The sequence below is a fragment of the Lissotriton vulgaris genome, chromosome 9, assembly GCF_964263255.1.
Source record: "Lissotriton vulgaris chromosome 9, aLisVul1.2, whole genome shotgun sequence".
NCBI lineage: Eukaryota > Metazoa > Chordata > Amphibia > Caudata > Salamandridae > Lissotriton > Lissotriton vulgaris.
Genome location: NC_141697.1, coordinates 1,188,297,948 through 1,188,318,691, shown reverse-complemented (window position 1 = coordinate 1,188,318,691; position 20,744 = coordinate 1,188,297,948). Strand labels below are relative to the sequence as shown.

The following is a 20,744-nucleotide window of genomic DNA, read 5'->3' as shown; positions in this document are numbered from 1 at the left end:
GATGGTGACAAAGATTTTGCCCTAAATGCCACTTTTGGAGGCTGTGATGGCTTGGACGTCGAAGTTGGAAATCTCAACGTCGATGAACATGGCTTCATCGTCGGCTGAGATGATTTGGTTGTCAACTGACCTTTATGTCAAAGCGCGTTGCCTCAGCATTGACTAAGGTAGTGCCGGCATCGAAAGGGGTAGATCTGCCATCGACAGAGGTGGTTTTGATGTTGTTGACTATGGTCTTAATATCCATGGAGGTTTTTGACGTCAATAGTGTTATTGACAGAAACCGCCTGGGTTCTTTCGTCGTATGATGTCGCACCTGATGTTGCCAGGCATATAGGTATGTCTAGCCTTCGACGCTATATTACTAGACGTCGTGAATCTTCCTCTGATATTTTTTATCCTTGGATTTGCTTCTATGGGAGTCCTTGGAGCAGGAAGGAGAAGCTCTACTAGAAGACTTGATCTTCTTCATGGCTTCTGGAAGATCTGGCAGCGTGTTCTTCGAATTTCTTCTTGAGAAGGACTGACAATAAGTACAGACATCAGGGACCTAATCTTCCTGGAAGTGAAGTAAAATTTACTGTCCTCCAAACACGTGCTGGCAGTACTTTTAGGGATCAAACAAAGATGTGGACTATGTTTGACATCAGAAAATCAATATCAGTATGTGTTTATAATTAAATGATCTGTTCAATTTTTGGGGTCATTTTACTAGTACTAAGTTTCGTATTTCGATATTATTCAATCTATTGCCAATACATTGTTCAAAACTACATGAAAACCATGACTGCATGTATAATTTGATTTGTAGTGTAGTATTCTTTTGATATACACCTCACCATAAAGGAGTATGTTTTGTACATAGAATATGACTAGGGTCAGGTGCCAGTATGGCTGAGGGGGGATATGATGATCCAAGGAAAACTGATGCATTGGTTCCACCAGATGACCTAATTGCCTCGCAGGAATAGGATGAGACTTCACAGAACTCTTTTGCTATATTTCTAAGGCTGTGAGGCAGATCACTATATTTGCTAATACCCGTCTGCAAAATTTCAGCCACTTGCTCCTGCACTAAATCCCGGTGGAGGACTTCCAGGATGTCGCCAGCTCCTCCAGAATCTCTGGAGAGACACTTAACTGACCTTAGAAATGAGACGAGCTGAAGGGATAGCATTGAAGAATCATGCTGTTCAATGCAATATCAATTCAACGGTTATGGAGACAGACACCTTACAAATCTAGGTGGAACGTGGGTGCATGTGGTGTTCAAGTTAGTTGCAAGGTAGTTTACAGTTTATCAACCCTAGGTGTCAAAGATGGGGCGGAGGGTTTCTTGAGAATTTGTCACTGATGTGTAAATCGGAGACACATGCTCAATATTCTTCACAATCTGAGATCCAGAACAACCTCGGCAAATCTACATCCACACCAATAGAGAAAGTCCCATAATTGGGGACCGCGATAGACGAAATGGATGCAACAGTTAACCCTTTGAAATTGTGATGATTTTTATTCAGAACAAACCTCGTTCATGTCTCCTTTGTCATTAGCAGGAATGAAAGGAGTACTGCAGGAATGATTGAAGTGTTTAGAGTGAAAAAAGTCCGAATTTTCCATGGAAGCCCTTAAAAAAATGCTATGTTACCTATAGAGTGCACATACAACCAAGGGTTTCTTGTCGCTGCGACAAACAGGATGAAAAGGAGACAGGGCTCAGGCTAATCATAAACTTGCTTAAAAAGCCAGATCTTCAACAGGTTCCTGAATCTCAGAAAGTTATGTTCAAGCCTGTCCGAGGAAGGGAGAGAGCTCCATAAGATGGGGGCCAGTACAGAGAGGCTCCTGACCCTTGCTCTTTGTCCCTTGAATCCTTCCCACAGCGGTGTCAAAACAAAACATGGTAAACAGGGTTCAGTTGCAACAGCAAGAGCTTCCGACGCCTTCCACACAGCAGACATTTTCCTTTTGGGTGGGGGAGGTCATATGGACCATCAATGAGCATAAGTTACATTGTGCCCCATATACTAAGGTGGTGTTGCAAAGCAGTTGATGGTTTTGTGCACAGACTGCTTTGTGACCACGCCTTTAATTTGCCCCGTGACCGATGTAACTAACTGTCACAGATGGAAATTACTATTCTCAGGCAGTCACAAAACCTCCTACCTCATTGATATTCAGAAGGTAGGAGTTTTTCAATGGCTCCCTGCGAGTACAGGGACAAAGACCTGTACTGGAGACTGCATCCCTGCATTTACATTCCCTGAATTACATTTGTTTAAAGCAGCCAAGTCCCAGTGGTGGCTGATGCATTTAAAGAAGGTTGGTCGGGTGGAGGGGAGCTTGAGAGAGCGCAGGAGGGTGGAATAATAAAAAAAAGAATAAAGCTTACCTGATGCTGCTTCTGCCACCTAGGTGTTCCTCTGCTTCCTGGTCCCAGCAACTCCTGGGACAGCATCAGAGACTCAATGTGCAATCCCCGCGCTGCTTTCATGCTGGTTTAACGCTCGCTCAGGTACAGGCACAGGTGAAAAATAAAACTGTATTGTTTTATTTTTCAGCTGCTAGCTCAGCCAGTGGGGTGACGCTCCTTTGCCTTTGCGGAGGAGCCACCGCTGACCAGTCCCTTATAGGGAGGAGTCCAACTCTCAAAAATATAAGTTGGTAATTAGCAAAGGGTTTTGGGGGTAAAATGCAGCATTCCACAGGACCACCGTCTGCTTCCCCTAATGCCGGCAGACACCATTCACAATATGGAAGCTGCACCTCTATGCCAGCTTCCACTGTGCAAATGCCTCAACAAGTCCTTTTAGAAGTCCATAACAGATACTTCAAGTTTGGAAAGAAATTCCTAACTTGCAATGCACCTATTTAACATTTTGATCTGCAGTTTTGATGTTACAAGCCTGTGGTTTTGCTTCTTGCAGGCATTGCGAGAACAAAATGGTTTGTAAATCAGACCTATGGCCTACTAACAAAGTGTTCTGTCACATTACATATTGGAGCCCAGGAGTCGACATGAAACAGAAATCATTACTCGGATCTCTTCTCCGAGTGTTCATTCAGATAAATAAAATGACAGCCATGGAAGTGCCTCTACAAACAGGGAGAAACAAGGTCCAGAAATAGCTTAGGGAAGGTCAAATAACTTGTCAAAGGCTATTCACACAAGATAGTTTTATAATAATAGTCTATATTAGGTTTCCAATATGTACATATCTTTATGTGATGTTTATGTGATGCAGAAAATCACAATTGGGTCAGCAACATTCATAGAATTCTGTCTTCTCTTCATTGTGAAATACCTAAAGTGAACCATTTTAACAACAACAATAAAATAAAAATAAAAAAGGAAGACACAACAATGGAAACTTCCAGTCCAGTGTGACAGTTTAAAGGGAATGCCCTTTCTTTCAGTATTACCTGTACAAAGAGAGTTGCAGAGTACCGAATCATCTTCTGTAGTTGTTGAGCTTTGGGAGAGGGTTTGGGGTCCTCATTCATTCCAAGAATTAAAATTTTCTTACTGAAATTAAAAAGGGAAAAACACAACTAGGAGCACTGAAGTATGTGAAGAGGATAGGAGAGATGTGTACAGCAGTGTAATGTCATGTAGCTTGGGGGGGCGGGGGGGGGGGAAGAAGGGAAGGAAATGGAACACGATAAACAGTATGGATTTGGTTTTGATGATCAAGAGAAAGGAACAGGAATCTACATCTTATCCATTGAAAAAAAGGAAAAATATTGTGGTTCACTTGGTGCATGCCAATCGACTCAAATTGTAGCAATCCTATAGAAGCAGTAGCATATAGTAAAATGTGATGTTAACAGAAGCCCTTCCAAAAAAGGGGCAGTCATCAATAGGAAGAGCACAATGGAGGAATTTAAATTCATCGAAGGAACAGAATGAGGGTAAATCCTGACCACGTGGAACTGCAGTAATCTTCAAAGAGTCAGGATAAAATGACACTAGAGCATCAAAACCAGAGAAGGGCAGCAGTGACAATTCCTGTTGGTACAGACTAGTGGATGAAAGAAGCGCCACTTCACCATGAGGGGCGAGGCAACTATTATAACAATTTAAAACTATTTAATTGTATTAACACTCAAGAATCACCCGTGTGAAATGTTTGTGCAATACTGTACACTGGTCATTCTCAAGTGATAATTGGATTAGTTGAATGGGGAATCATGAACAGAAGTTTCAAAGCACAGCCCCCATAAAGTGTTTATTTGACTTAATTTTGCTACAAAAAATACAACATATACAGTAAAGGGGTGCCGAAAAGTAACAGTGCTGAAATTAGAAAACAAACTGTAAACATGCTGAACTGCTACCACATTAAACAAACATTTATTATGTTGTGCAAACTTCAGAGCACTTTGCTGCCAGAAAAGCATATGTTATCAAGTAGGTGAGGTATATGTTACACCTGTGATATTAAAGTATTATGGGAATCATGGCGAGCTCAAAGTCTATGAGGACTGTCTCACTCCAGCAGAACTAAGAACTTAGTTACTTTTTTAGTAACACAGAGTTCATTTGAATAGATAATATGCCCCACATGAAACGACAGAGAACCAATTTTGCAGACAGTTTTGGTGCAATTTGCTGACAGAGCACTCGGGGTCTGTACTCTGGTTACAGAGACCAGTTTTAGGTGCATTTCTCGAAAACATTTGGGCATCGTGCAAGGACTGCATTTTTTAGGAACTCGTGTTTCTATACCAGAAGAGTTGTGCAAGGTTCAATAGACTTCCAATTTGAAGATGTACTTGGTCAGGATTAGAAGGAGGGTGGAGTTTGTCGAGGTTTCCTTTTAAGGCAAACTCTGGCTACATGGTTTTATACTCAATGTAATTAGGTGATAAGGATACAATTTAAGTTACAGTAGCTAGGCTGTGCCAGAACTGGTGTAAACGTAAACACCTCCTTTCAAAGAGGATTGGAAATTGATGCCCTTCACCAATTTGTGTAGTAGGATAACAAAGGTAGGATTAAGAATGAGTATTATGCTAAGGATTTTTAATATTGCCCTGTTTCAAGGTATCTAGGCTTTGTAAATGTTACCTAAACAAAGCAGAAATGTTTCTTCATCCTGTAAAAGAAACACACGCACACAAGAACGTGTGCACCCCCCCCCCCCTTAACCTCTCACACATCCTTTAAAAATCAGTGCACAGGATATTATGATCATTCCTCAACAATGAAAACACTGATTTCTCAGTCAGAGCAATGCAACTCAAATGTCGCATCTCTCCTTAGGTAGAGGGCACCACCTTATTTCTCTATGTTTCCCTGTGTTAAATTAGTAGCTGAAATGAGTGTGTTGAGCAAGCACACAACAAAAAAACGAGTTAGACCTAAAAATGTGCTGAAGGTCTCCTTATGTTCTCTTTATTGGAAGGGTCAAATGAGAATATTGTATCTTCTGCAATAGTTGAAACTCTTGGAGTGTGCACCCTTTGATTTCAGGGCAAATGCAAGTTAGTACAGGGTCGAGAACACTGTCTGACAAGGCAGCACTCTGTACTGCTCTATGATTACACCGTTCTTCACAGGTCATTTTTGTACCATATGGTAAAATATGCAAGTGTGTAATGTCCGTACAGCCTCAGTTGGAATATTTCCATATAAGAGATACAGAATGCTAAATTGGTCTCGGTTGGCCATGGTGCTCCTGGATGCTTCTATTTCCTGTTTTAGTCATCATTCATTCACATTATTTTATTATGACCATGAAGATGTGTGTGGCTTCTGATGGAGGGAGTGAGTTTATTATGTACTACATTTCTTTGTCTTTTCTCTAAGAGTTTAAGCTTCCATTAATAATGCTAAGTTTATACTTCCTCTGCCATGCGTTTACAATTATCTTTTCACTGTCGCCCACAATGTATCTGTCCACCGTTCATCTGAGGAATAAGGCCCAAAATATTCATTACCAACTCCTATTGTTTTTATTGAAATAGGCCAACAACCATATAACAATATCTTGTTTATGTTAAAATGTCAGACAATAAACAATACCTGATTATTAGAGTTGATTCTGGTACCCAAGACTACTCACATATATATTGTACAAAGAGGGTCAAACTACCCAATAACCTAAACATCTCACCAATATTCAACTTCTGAGGAAGAATTTACTACCAGATAAAATTATTAGTCATACAAACAGCCATTTAAAGAAGAGACCCCCTTAATCAAGGTAAAATTATTATACTGGTCTCCCCAATACCTAAATTAGAAGGAGCTACAGATGTAAACATCTGTAATGCCCTACTGCGAAGTCAGGTCTACTGGACTGGCAATACAGAAAACTCCATATGGCCTACCCAAAAATGAGTATAAAAGCATCTGAAGAGCAGGCTGCATCGGGGTTGAAAGAGAAATCCTGCACCGCACGTCCTGGAGTGCACAGAGTTTCTAAAGATGGGGAATTCTAAGCACTAAAGACATACACTAAACCTTTAGGAGATCCAACGGCATAAGAAGCTGATATTCAAGCTCTACTGTAAGCCCTTCATAATCCCCATCTGTTAAGCTTCCACATTCATAGTGCAGGATTCCACTTTCTGTGTGCGAAGTTACAATTCAGAGCTACATCACTAGTGCCAAAAAGGATTAAACCATTCAAAAAGTAAAACCATAAAAGCTAAACAGTTTTGGGGATGGTAGCCAACTTATGGGATACTCTCTTTTCCTCCATGGCCAGCCTACAATTGCCCGTAAAAGTACACGGGTCACTCGAAAGGGAACTATGTGGCTGACCTAGCTGCAAACATGTGGGTTTAGACCTCTAAAGTTGCTGCTGTTACTCTATCCCAATCTAAATCTAAGGTCAATGCAGACGTCATGATGGCACTACAAACAAGATCAAATGGGGATAAACCCCTTGCAAGAATCACCGCATAATATTCCTACAGTCTTAACCAGGACAGTATTCCAATGAAATCCATGGGATAAGCATGAACCAAATGAAGCATTTAGGCTTCACTTCATAAAAGCACTTGGTCTTGCTGGCCTCAGCACTACATTATCAATGCTACAGCACCGTTATTGGTCACCATATATGTTTATGGCAATAAGAACAGCATTCTACCATTTGTTAACAAATAAAACCCTCTACTGCTACAAGGCCTAATACCCATGCCTTGTACATTATCATATGATGAAGCAAGGGTCACCTTTCTTTGTGGTGTTCCAAACTGCTGAACGTCTGAAATCATTATATGCTGCACATTGCTACCTTCTGTAGAGGCTCCAACAGGTACATCATCCATCTTGGACTTACATTTGGGTCACAATGGCTGACATGTAACTCTGGATTGCTTGATGATCATCATAAGGATGGTGCAGGGGTACTATTCTCCTGAATATGCAACACTTGAAACGGCTGCCCTCCCACAGGTCAACATGCAGTCAAGTGGGGCACTCGTGACGGGAGACTCCCAACATCACCCAACCTTACTGCTCACACTGTAACAGAGTTTGGGTGGACTAATCTTAATACAAAAAGTAAAAGGGGAGAAATTCCTAAAATAGGACTCTGGTGAGACAGTTAAAAAATAGAAATACACAACATCCATCTGCATTTTTGGAACAAGGTGTGACGGAAACTACCGGCCAGTACGCCTTTCAAAGTTTTGCGTTTCACACATCATGCATCTATAACTCAGGGCCTGCCTATTTCAGAAAGAAATTCGTATTGTACTACCCCCACAAGCAAGTTTCTGTTTGCTTCTTCAAAAAACTGTGGCAATCCTTTCCATTAAAAAGGCCTGCTTGGGGCTGGGCATTTATCCTTCCTTTTCCTTATGTTGCTTCCACTCAAAAGCACTACTGTGTTTACCCTATTCAGGAAAGAATTGAAACTAATATTTCCGGCTCTACAATCCATTTTTCTAGCTGCCTTTTACTTTCCTCCCCTTTTAGTGTCAAGACACCCTCCGGGATAAATGCACGCTTTACCAATGCTCAACATAACATTAGATACACATTTCCATGCACTAATAGAAATCTGAAGCTTTATTTTCAGAACAAACTCTTCAAAATGGGAGTAGTGTCATGGTTATATTTATAAACTGAGTGTTCAAATGAAAGTGAAATGTTGAAATATAACGTTTTATCCTACTCTCATTAGGACTTCACTCATTCTTTGAGGCAAAACACCATCCTTTTCCCACTGTACCTTGATTAAACTATTATCCATTTCTAACCCAGTAAAAAATGACTAACTTTGACAGCTTAATTTTTAAGGTCCAAACAGCACATTCTGTGGCTGGGAGAGTATGTCTTCTTGACACTCAATATTGAACTCACTTTGACAACTTTCTCAGTGTATAATGCTTGAACACTACAGGTGTTACAATCATCAAGGATATAGACTCGACCGCTTCAAGCATGCAAGACTGTTTTTGTGCTATTCTGAACTTTCTAAGGTCTCTCACTTCAAATGTATACATTGGTGTGATTCCTATCTTGACTACTGCAGATGTCAACCTTCTTTGCCATATCAACCTGAGCAGCATTGCAGTTAGGCTATAGCCTTCTACCAAGAAGGCGATTTACTTTCAAGCCTGCAATACCATTGAACTCCAAACTTTCACAAGTAACGGGTACCTGTGGCTCGACCCGTGTTTCAGTAGCCCTCTTGCATGAATGTGGACTACATCCTGCAGGAAAAATGTTTTACGGCTCTACGCGGATTGTTGGGAGATCATTCAGACAAGACTCATCCATTAAGGTCCTTTAGGGGGCAGTGCAGCCAATCGTCAGTGCTGCTGCTAGGAGTCACCATTGCTGCTGGTTTGTGTCCCCACTACAAAACCTGCTACGCAGCTTGGCGCTCTAATGTCACTGTATTCTACTTTACGAATCATGTTCCATTAATTTGCAATGATAATGTTGGCTTTCCAAAAGACTGGTCCACCATTTCTGACTTCCACTCTCTTGGCTTTTCACCCATCGATTTCCTGTTCTTTTTCCATCAACCATACACAATCTCATGGTGTATTTCTGATCTTTTACTACCTGCCACACAGTCAATGTTTCATTCTGCATGTGTTGATCTTTAGAGCCTGTTTACTATTTGAACAATACTGTAAAGGGCACACGGCTGCTGTTGTTTTGTATGTGATATCTTGATTTGTATCCAGTATTCAAACATGATTTTGACCCCTCCTGCCTAATCTAATTAGGCCTGTGCTTGTAGTCTTGCTTCATACATGTGCAAACATATATATTTATATGTAAATTCTTCCGTATTATCACTCTGTGGGTGTTGTGTTTACATGTTTTTTAGACTAATCATAACTATTTATCCTCCTCTATTTTGTCTGTTGCCTAAAGCACCCGACTATTCATTGCTAATGCTGATTGTTTGCCTTTGTGAATTGGGACCAGATGTACAAAGCATTTTTGCGGTTTGAAACCGCAAAAATGCATTTTCAAATGGAAAAAAGGCAAAATACGATTACATAACTTGTTACCAAATCACAATTTGCATTTATAATGCAGTATTTGTAAGGAACATTTAGGGCCTTCCTTCCAAATACAGAATCGGTATGGTATAATCAATGTTTTGCGAAGAATTCTGGTCGCAAAACAGTGATACCTTATCACCAGTTTAAAGTAGTGGTAACCAATTTGCTTTTTTTTTATTGATACCTTATTCGATATTGTCATATCATAAAAATACATACATTCATTAAAAAAACATTGGAGCCAAAAAATGTACATTTCATATTAAAAAATTGCTAAAATGCTATATACATTTAAAACATACCGTATTTTCCGGCGTATAAGACGACCCGGCGTATAAGACGACCCCCTACTTTGCTTAATAAAATGTAGGTTTCGTGCTATACTCGCCGTATAAGACTACCCCCACTTCCAGTGCAGTCCAACACAGTCCTGCATAGCCATTTTGAGAATGTATTTTATTTTATTTTGGCTCGTACTTTGTATGCTTTGTATGCTTTTGTAACCTGCACACTTATCGCTTTTTCTCCAGGAATGTACCGATTGCTACCTCATGTATTTTGGTTGCTCGCTATTGTCACTTTTGATCCATGAAACTCAATGTTTGCTTTTGTAATTTGTCCATTGTTATTGTTGCTCACATCAGCCCATTTTTATATAATGCAGAAGCAGTCTGACACCTTCGGGTGTAGTCTGCGCTATGTAAAAACACATGAAAACATTCCTTCAAATTTAGCATCCGGCGTATAAGACGACCCCTGACTTTCCAGAACATTTTAAGGGTTTAAAAAGTCGTCTTATACGCCGGAAAATACGGTAATTACATGACAATACTAAAGTACGGCGGTATTTAAAAACATTATGAGTTAATGACCATGTCCAAAGGGTCTAAGCTTTAGTAGCATTAAACATCCTCGTGCGAATGAGCCAAGCACTTGATAAATATTTTGCCACACCACAAACAATAAAGATGGAAGACGTGTTAGTTGTAATGATGCGGAGGGCAACCCCGAAGTCTCTAACCCCCAGCTCCCTGCAAATCGGTCTCATCCATCTATGTCTTGCCCTCTTATAAGCTTTACAGCCAAACAGAAAGTGTGGAAGGGATTCTATTTTGCAAGGACAACAAGGGTATGCACCATTTGGGGCCAATGAGCCTTTCCAACCTTTGGTGAAATTGTTGAGTGGTAATGTCCCATACCTCATCTTTAAAAAGATCAATCTGTCTCTAGGTATTCTGAATAGGTCTAGAAACGGTTCCAACTTCCTAATTGGCTTGTGTTCTAAAAACTGCGAGGTTAAAGGGCCCCAGCTTGGATTCCTCTGTTCTTCCAGGATTCAGCCAGTCCCAATTTCAAAACCATCTGTTTAAGTTTGTTTACCCAATGTATTTTACTCCCGGTGTTCAAAGCAATCAGTTCGTCCATCACCAGGGCATAGTTTGCTAGCTCTGGGGTCCTCCTTAGGCGCACCCAGAACAGCAACGGGCGCAGATGGACACATCTGAGATAGAGCGTTTGCCCATATCTAAATACAGTGGTTTCAGCGGGGTTGAAGTCGGTAGGGCAACTAACTCCCGTATACATTTATTCTCAGCTCTGACCAAGTCTTGGACATTTTCACCACCCCATAGTTCTGCCCCATATGTCGCAGAAGGCAGTGCCCTTCCTTCATACACAGCGAGAGCCGGGGCAATGGGTCTACTAACTGACAATCGCTGGCTCCTTAAGATGGCACCCGAAACTCTCTTGACCAATTTGCAAATGGGAAGGTGCCCCTAGGGACCCTTTACTCTTTGAGAATGTTAAAAAATGTATTTATTAAATTAACCGTAAACATTTCATTTAAGGAAAACGGTTTGCATTAAAAAAAAACCATAAAAAAAGATACCTTTATTGAAAAGCAATCGCACATGGTGGTTTGCTGACCACAGTAGGCCACCCTGTTTGTGATTGCTCTTATTCCTACCTCATTAACATTCATAAGGGAGGTAGATTTGTGACCCACTAGGAATCACTAATCACAAATTGCAAGTCTTTTTAGATTAGGAATTGCGATTTCCTAATTTCAATTCAGTAAAAATCGCAATTCCTACTTTTTGTACATCTGGCTCTTAGCCCATCAGTGTTTAACTCAAGGACTTGCATTTCCTTATCCTATAATCACATGTCCAACTACAGGAATTCCCACATGATTCTTCACACACTGTCCGAAACCATGAGGACACCTACTCATGGTCGTCATTTGAAACAGTACAAACTGAGGTGCACAGACCTATATCTAGGGAGCTTTCTCTTTCAAGGACAGTGTCTGACAACCCAACAGGGCTCTCACAGAAGCTAGACTTGTAGACAGAGGGCAGGCCTCCTTACAGGTAAGCAATGCTATGTTCTACCTCTCACAATGGAAGACTTTCAGGTGCCAATTTCTAAATGTGTTATTAGCAGGGACTCAGTAGGAAGGGGAATTATAGAAAATACCATGTTGACTCTTCACTTTCTACTCACCCCTTATTGATCCAATAACTGTAATATTTGCAATACAATTTTTCATATGTTCTTCATTAGTTTGGTTTCTAATAAATGCTCCAGTAATACTGATTCAAGCATCTTAAGAGTGTTCTCACTTGGCAGGGAAGGTTAAGAGAAACCCAGGAAAATATACCTGTTATCTTTAGCTGGTTAGTCTATTCCTGTGGACCCTTTCTATGTACGTATAGGAGAAGCTCATGGGACACAAGTCCATCTTCCCAGCTCCAAATTGTACGTTCAAATGCCTGCAAAGCACGGAGTCCACAGGAACTATACCTATATGTTCAAGAGTAGGTTGGGGACATGACATCACCATGGTATGATTTAAATTTCCTATAATTATTAACATAAGTACCAGCAAAATGAATAGTGCACTTTGCCCCATTATTGTGGTAGTTATTAGTTTTCATTGATAACTACTCTAATAGCTCTACTTCAGGATCTGCTAAATTGCCTCGCTTCTGAATTATTTTTTCCCCTTTTTGCATTTGTGGCATTTATAGAGGTTAATGTTTGCTCTAATATTTCTTCAAAGAAAACATTAATTTACACGTTTTTGATATTCTTTCCACTCACTCATTACATCTCTGTGAAACACATTACCACTATTATTCAAGAGTATTACATTTAATTCTTCATGATTTGCAGTTAGTACATCAGTTATAGCACTTGATCCCTTCACCCAGTAAATTAGTTCTCTAAATTTCCTCAGAGTTATTTTTGGTTATTTTTAATGTGTTGAGGGGTGCATTTTGTAGGCAAAGGAAAACATGTTTGGTAATTCAACTTGTTCAGGCACAAGGAAAAAAACCTTTATTAATATCATGGAGTGGCAAGAATCACCGATATCACAAAGTGGTGAGAACCACAGAACTACTGTATTGTACTATAATGTAATTGTTGTAAAGTATATTCTAAACCACTGGACTTGGAGCTGATAGAACTCATCTCGTTAGTTAATACAGTATGTCCTCTAAAACTCCTCTTTGTATCTCAATGGTACTATGAAGGCCGCAAATCAGGGGCTTCACATGGTTATGTGCCGATTCCAACCCACGTTTCCCACTCCCCTCAATGAGAAGACCTATGTGAAGCCTATTCTTATGTGAAGCCCATTCTAGTGTGTCTGGTGGCGGCCAAAATACAAAGAGGGTACTAAAATCCAAGAAAAAGAAGGGATGGAAAAATCAATAGAAAGAACTAAACTAACTAAAGCAAGTGGAACTGAAGGACAAGGATAAAGATGGACAATGCCACCAGTGGGGTGTGCGTCCGGATGGTACATTTGGCAATTGGGTTTTGGGGCACAACAGGCACATCATCTCCTACTAAGCAGTCCTCTAGTATGTGAGTCCATTGGCTCAATTTACGCCAAACCTTGTACAGCACTATGATTTTTCAAACTGGAGAGATTGTCACAGGCCTTCCATGGCCCTAATTTACCATCATTAATAGGTGCACAGGAATAATAAGGCAGAATCCCTTTGCATCTATTATTGAGCAGACAAGTAACAGTATTTGCAGCGAGGGCCATCACCTTCTGCTTCGAGTACAAAAAGTAATATCTCGACTTCAACAGTCATGCTCAGTTTGACAGGATGTACCAAGCTTAACTCCTTCCATGCTGATGACGAACCCAAGCCGTCATGCAATACGGTGCTCGTGTGCTGATGACGGCTGGGGTTCGTCATGGCCCGCCCCTGTTCATTTGTTTACCGCACAGCGGCGGAAACGGGCCAGCAGGGAAGGGGTTAAATAATTCAAAAGCGGCTTTTGGACTGAAGTAAATAATGAAATACTGTGACAAATAACACTTCCTTAAATAAATAAATAAATATATAAATGAGTGAAAATAAGAAAACACTAGACTATTATGTCATATTATGTGTATAAATACATACATAGTATGATAAAAAAATCACGATAGAGTGCTGGTTGATAGCCGGTAGTGATGCATAATAAGATTCATCCAGCCATAGATTGTTTAGTGTGGACTCTCCTTTTCTCCTGTGACCAGTTAGCTAACAGCTGATTAGATTTAAGTATCGCCTTTGTTTCATAGAGATAACATTTTAGAACCCTTTTGAGGTCCATGCTGGGCTAGACTGGAAGCGTTTGGGGAAAAAGTAGGTAAGGTGATAGTCTGATTAATATGAAAATCGGACACAGCCTTAGGAAAGAAAAGGGATTTGTTGTCAAAACTACTCTATTACGATGGAACATAGCATAAGATTTCTATCAAAGAGAGTTTGTATTTCGCTAACCCTTCTAGCAGAGGTAATAGCGATTGAAAAAGCTGCTTTCCAAGAAAGATGTTGTAAAGTAGCTTTATGAATGGGTTAAAACGGGGGACCCAATAATGTTGTTAACACCAAATTAAGTTCAAATGAAGGTCTTTTGATTGGAGGAAACACCTTATTTAGATCTCCTAGAAAAATATTTTACTGAAGAAAGAAATCCGCAGGGGTGATCTTCTATATGTCGGCTAGATGAACTTTTATCGTAAATTACATTTAAACAAGTGCAATAGATATGGAAGAACAACTTCTTGCCATGTAATTGGAGTGTGAGCCATTGTTTTGGCACCGTAGGCAAATACGCTTCCATTTCATTGAATATAAATGTCTAGTAGAACAACACTTCGCTTCGTTTAAACTTTGTGTGCAGGTAGGTGGTAATCCTAAATGCATGTGCTGTCCGACTTCAGGATCCATGCAGCCAACAATGTGAAGTTTGGATGTAAAATGTGGTCCTGAATTCTCAAAAATAGATTGGGCTGGAATGTGGAAGCCAATTCTGTTGTGCAACTGACATTGGCAGGATGTTGGTAAACCACCACTGTCATGGCCATTCTGGCGCTATAAGGATCATCTTTCCTGGCGATATGGAGAGTTCCTGTATTACTGGAGGTAATGGTGAAGAGTAAGAAAAGCATACAGAAAAGGCATCAGCTTTCTACCGGTGTTCTGATGATATAGATAAAAAGTCTCTAGATGACGTAGCCCATTCTTTAAAAATGTTGCAGTTAACTTCTTCATCCAAACACTCACTACTCATTATTTTCTTTGTAGGGCCTTCCTAGAAAATCCACTCGAAAGTTTATTAAGCCAGTTATATCTACTGCTGTGATAGAGATCTTTCTCGGTAATACCGAATGCCAGATTCTCTGTGCTTCCAATGATTGTGTTCTGGAGTTGGATCATACCTGCTTGTTGATGTAACACATGCTGCTTATACATTGTCCTGTTCTGATTGTGGGGTTGGGTTTCAAGAATAAAAAGAAAACCTTGAGAACTAAATGAACTGTTCTCATATCCAAAGGATTTATGTAATATGTTTAACCCTTTTTCGACTATCGACCTTGAATAGTCAGACAATCAAGATGAGCTCCCATCCTAAGAGAGAGGCATCTGCGACAATTAATTGTAGTATTCTCTCGTTTTGTAGAAAGGAACCACTTGTAGTAGAATGTTCCTGGCACACCACCATTACTGCTGTTTAAAAAGATAGATGGTCCTCCCATTTTTTGTACCTCTGATGTCACTGGTGTTCTAGGCATTGTTTCAATGGTCTCATATATAATCTTGCATTCCAGGCAATGTACATATAAGACGCAATAGACCCCAGTAGCAATGTTCTACCTATTGCTGTCGGACTTGCTCAGTTTAATAGGGTATTGTATTTCCTCCAGATTGATAATACTCTCCCCGAAGAAAGATACGATTTTCGCTTTATTTTTTCAGGATTTGCCCCAAAATAGGTCAGCCTTTGAAATGGAAGCAATTGAGAATTATGATAATTTATGAGGCCTAAATAACTTAACAGCTTGCAAGTTTGTTTCAATTCGTGTTTCACATTTTGATGCGTTTGCTCTTTGAGATGTCATTCGTCGTATAGATATGGGTAAATGTATATTCCTTGTTGTCTCAAGCGTGCAGCGACTTCCGTCAAGCATTTTAAGAATCTTTGTGGTACTGTTTTTAAACCAAATGGGAGGACTTTGAACTGGTAATGTTGTTGGTCCACCAGAAATCTCAGACATTTTCTGTGATGTATACTTCCATTTTGTGATAAATCCACATCTTGTAAGCCTATCAGACACATCCAGTCGTTCTGTTATAGATGAGGGACAAAGGAACAATTCGATGTAAAGCCAGCATGTGAAATCTTTCTTTTTTATGTATGTTTTTTAGTAGAAATAATTCCAAAATGTGCCTGAATTCTGGTCTCAGAAGTTTCTTTCTTTTCTTTTTTTAAATCAAGAAGTACCTTGAATATGCCTTGACCTTTTTGTTTGTGTGGTACTTTCTCTATGGAATTTTTCAACAGAAGTGGGGTAATTTCTTCTCCTAACTCCTTTTGCTGATGTGCGTTTCTAGGTTTTGGAGGTGTGTCTTTGAAATTATGTTATGTTAATTTCGATTTATATAGCGCCAAATCACTGACAGGTCTCTTAGCGCTTGCTTATGGGAACCCGTCCTGGCTTTCCCTGCAAGATAACCCCTACTGGGCATCCCCAACGTGAAGACCAGGCATCCCATTGCGGGGGCGGTAGTGGAGATTAAGCAAGCTATTGCCCAGAGTTGCAGAGTGTGAACCCATGATTCGAGTAGGCACCGAGGCGAGAATTATCGAGTCCGTGGACATTTTGAGCTCAAGACCCTGCCGCGTCGGGAATTGAACCCTGGTCCCGGGTCTGACCTCTACATCAGGGTCTGCCTCCTCTAACCAGTGAGCCACACTTCTCCAAGTGATGGTAGTATGCCTGAGAAACAATACTTAGTACCCGTTCCACCTCCTTTGACTAAAGGCCACTCTTACAGATGACGAGACATCGCTTCCCAGATCAAAATGCATAAGAAATGGGGGAAGGTAAAATGTTGGTGGGCTGGTTGTTACTGTCTCCCCGATTAATGTCTTAGCAGTATAGGTGTTGAAGATTGCAGGGTAATGGTTTTAGAACACATTTGCCTTTTTGATATTTGACCCCTTTTGGCATTGACCGTTGGGCTGATGAGGCCATCGAGTGGACTGAACCGTCATTTCTTCTTTTCTTTTAGGCCTACTGCACATAAGCTATCATCTTCATTTTGTGAAGTTTTTCGTCTGCATGACAAACGACAATGTGCCACAGAATGGGGGATTCACAACTCTTTCATGGTTTTAAAGAGGTTCAACAAAACCAAGACCTTCTAATGGCCTCTCCAGGACAGTAAAAGGTGGAAGCCAGATAGAGTAAGTCCACTGCTGCACTGATAATTTGGTTTGAAAAAAGTCCACTTTAACTTTACTGTTCTAAAAATCATGTTGACGATGCTTCATTAAATCATCTCCAAATTTCTCATGCAGTCCATTATTTCCCCTCTGGTAAAGACTCACAAGAGCCGTTGTGTGGGCATTTTGAAAGGTGCCTGCGGCTCCCACAAACTTTCTTGTCCTCCAAAATTCAGTGGCCGATGCATTCCTATACCTGACAGAAGTGATGATTATATAGTCTAGTGTTGGGTCACCTTTTAAAAAATCTGATTTGTGTGGGGCTTCGTATTTCTTTAAAAACCTTGGAGAGGTATATTTTATTGTTGCATGTGTCAAAATAGTTTCTTGGGCTATATCTAAAAAACCTGGGACCAAAAGGAGCACAGGTTGAAGGAGAATGCTGGCTTGAACATTTCCAGTGGAATGTTGATATGTAGTTTTATAATGTTGTAAGGATGAGTGTTGCTTTTCTGGAAAGAATCCATGCTTGACAGACTACTTGCCGTTGCTGTCTTTCATCCTATCGACAACTGGTTTCCTGACACTCGGTGTTGTATGAAAAACATGTCTATGGTTATATAAAGTATTTTAGTTATTTCCTTTTAGGTAGGAGGGTCCTTTTTTGTGTCTGTTGGTTCTATTAGGGACTTGAGTTTCTTTTCATGTGTGGGCTGGTACTGTAATGTTGGGTTCCTATTTTTTTTATAGGAGGGATCATTTTATATAGTTAATTGGTATCCTTATTTGTTACGGGTGTGTTGGCTAACTTGCATTTTTGGTGGGTAGTGTTTGAATATTTTGAAATCAGTTTAACTGTTTTGAACGTTTTGGGTTATACAAAGGATGTGGTTGGATTGTGTTTATATTACTATGACTATGAAGTCACTCTCAAGTGTAGGGTAAATAGCATTCGTCTATGGATCCGATGTTCCTGCAAGTTCTGTCCTCTTCACATACCATTGGGAGGACCGCTGGAATTAGAACGCTTACACTCACTATGACTGAAGGTAGCCTTACATCAAGCATTCTACAAGATCCTCCTAGTACAGCACAAACTAGTATCTCATAGAAACAACTAACAGACACTTGGTCAAACAATATAACTGTACTTTGCTCAGATCCATTTATAACTCATAAGTGACATCAATTTAAATGTATTGTATTGTATGGTATATAACTTTATTAGATATACCATATCATAAAAGTATAAAAACTATTTAAAAGAACAAGAACAAGAAAAAGGGAAGAAAGACAGCCCTTCATTATTTCATTCACACAATATATAAAAATATATAGCGTACTTATTACTCAATATATAGTATATACAATCTAACATGTAAAAACTAGACATAGATTTAAAAATAATTCATCATGAAGGACAGAGTACAGATCAATGGAAGGTGGCAATCTAAAGTTCCATGGCCTGGACTTGGGTCATCCTAAAAAGCTTCGATCTTGTCAACCAGGCACAGCCCAGGTACTTAGCTGCCCCACAAATCACACTGGGGATCGAGGTCTCAGATATTAAAATATGCAATGCCTCCCTATAGTTCTTGCATCCCAAGTTGGAGCAAACAGGTTTCAGCCATATTCTCCTCGCCTGACCATACACTGGGCAGGCGAAGAGAAAATGAGCGATAGATTCCGTAGGGGAGGCACAGCCCAGACACCCTGTGTCACTCTCCTTCGACTGCCTCCAAACTACTCTAAAATTGTTCAGGGGGAGGGTACCAAACCTGAACTTCAGATATAGTTCCCTATCTCTCGGGCCTCAATAAGATCCAGGAGGGATTCTAGTTTAGGGGCAGACTTAACGTCTAAAAAAAATTCCGTCAGGGTACCGTGTTTCTGATTTCTTGTGGCAGCTGCAGAAACCCACTCCCAATAGGCCTTCATTACAACTTGATTAGATGGTGGGTTCTGGCTCACCCAGGCTTCCCCCAATCCAATGTCCCCCACAAGCTGTTTAAATATGGATAGCCAGCCTATTTTATGGCCTATATCTAGTTGGATTAGTTCAGTCAGGGCAGAGGCGTAGTAACATAATTCCGGGGTCTTCCTGAGGCGTGTCCAGAACAATAAGGGGCGCAGCCTTGCAACCTCATTTATTGGATGTCTACCAAGATCCAAGCGGAGCGGGACTCGTGGGGTCGATGGGGGGAGCGAGACCAGATCTCTAAAAAACATATTCTCTGATCTTACTAAGTCTGTAACATTCTCGAAACCCCACAGTTCTGCCCCGTATAGAGATGAGGGCAAGGCATTTCCCTCGAATACCTTAATGGCAGGGGCCACGGGTCGACTATGGGAAAGGCGCTGATGTCTTGCAATAGCCCCCGACACACGTTTATGATTGGAGAGCATTTTTGCCAGATGGGAGGACCACTTCATCCGGCTGTTGACCCACACTCCCAGGTAGTCAAAGGCTTCAACAAGTTCCAGAGTGGAGTCGTTCAACCTGATGTTATTTATGAAGCTTTTCGATGGTGCCAGTGCCATTAGCTTTGTTTTAGATGTATTTATGGTCAGGCCTCTGGCATCACAGAACTGGGTGAAGCGGACGAGTAGTTTTTGTAGCCCCATAGGGCTTTTTGAGATCAAGAGGGTATCGTCTGCAAAAAGCAACGTGGGCGATTTTCCCCCCGCCAGGGTTGGGGCATCAGCCGTGTCCTCCCTCAAATGGTCCACCACCCCATTGACAAATAGGGAGAACAAGGTCGGGCCATAACACAACCCTGGGAAACCCCCTCTCAACCGCTATCCTCTCACTCAATTGGCCCTGGCTACCCCACCTCACTCTGGCATAGTTCCCCTCATGGAGAAGTTTAATGAGGTCCAAAATCAGGGGGGGGGGACCTAGATCAGACAGTACTTGCCATAGCTTGGCACGAGGGACCTGGTCAAAGGCTGTTCTTAAATCGATGAACGCCAAATAAAGGCTGCCTTTCTCGATAGTTACAGACTTCCAATAAATTGCAAAAAATCTGAAGACCTGGTCCATCGTGCAACCCCCTGTCTGAACCCTGCCTGGAAGTGTGACAAAATGCCATCCCCGTCAATCCATGTCCTCAATCTTGTCAGGAGGACCCTGTCAACCACTTTCTGAGCTAAATCGAATAAAGTAATCGGTCTGTAGTTGGCAGGATCCTCCCTATCCCCCTTTTTGTAGATGGTCACCACCTCCGCACCCTTCCAGGAGTCTGGCACTGGATGACTGCTCACAATAAGATTGAGAATCCGGAGAATAAAATGCGCCCAGAGGTTTTTATCATAAAGCATTAGAACTCCAGGGAGTCCATCGGGACCGGCTGCCTTACCCGGCGCAATTGTTGCAATTACCGATATTACCTCTCTTAACCCAAACTGTTCCCCCTGATTAGGGGACTCGGGAGAAGCCAACCCAGTCTCTAGCCCGGTTGGTGCATTCCCTACCCCACTGGAGTACAGGCCATAGAAATGCTCAAACCATTGGC

The 20,744-nt window shown here is 41.0% G+C and overlaps 1 protein-coding gene across 1 annotated transcript in view; it reads right to left on the bottom strand.

Moving 5' to 3' along the window:
* LOC147693009 (rabenosyn-5-like) overlaps positions 1–20,744 on the bottom strand; it is a 141,556-nt gene that overhangs the window by 19,531 nt on the left and 101,281 nt on the right. The window contains exon 11 of the mRNA XM_086939251.1: positions 3,424–3,526. Coding sequence (XP_086795377.1) covers positions 3,424–3,526 — 103 coding nt within the window. The remainder of the gene's footprint in view (positions 1–3,423; positions 3,527–20,744) is intronic.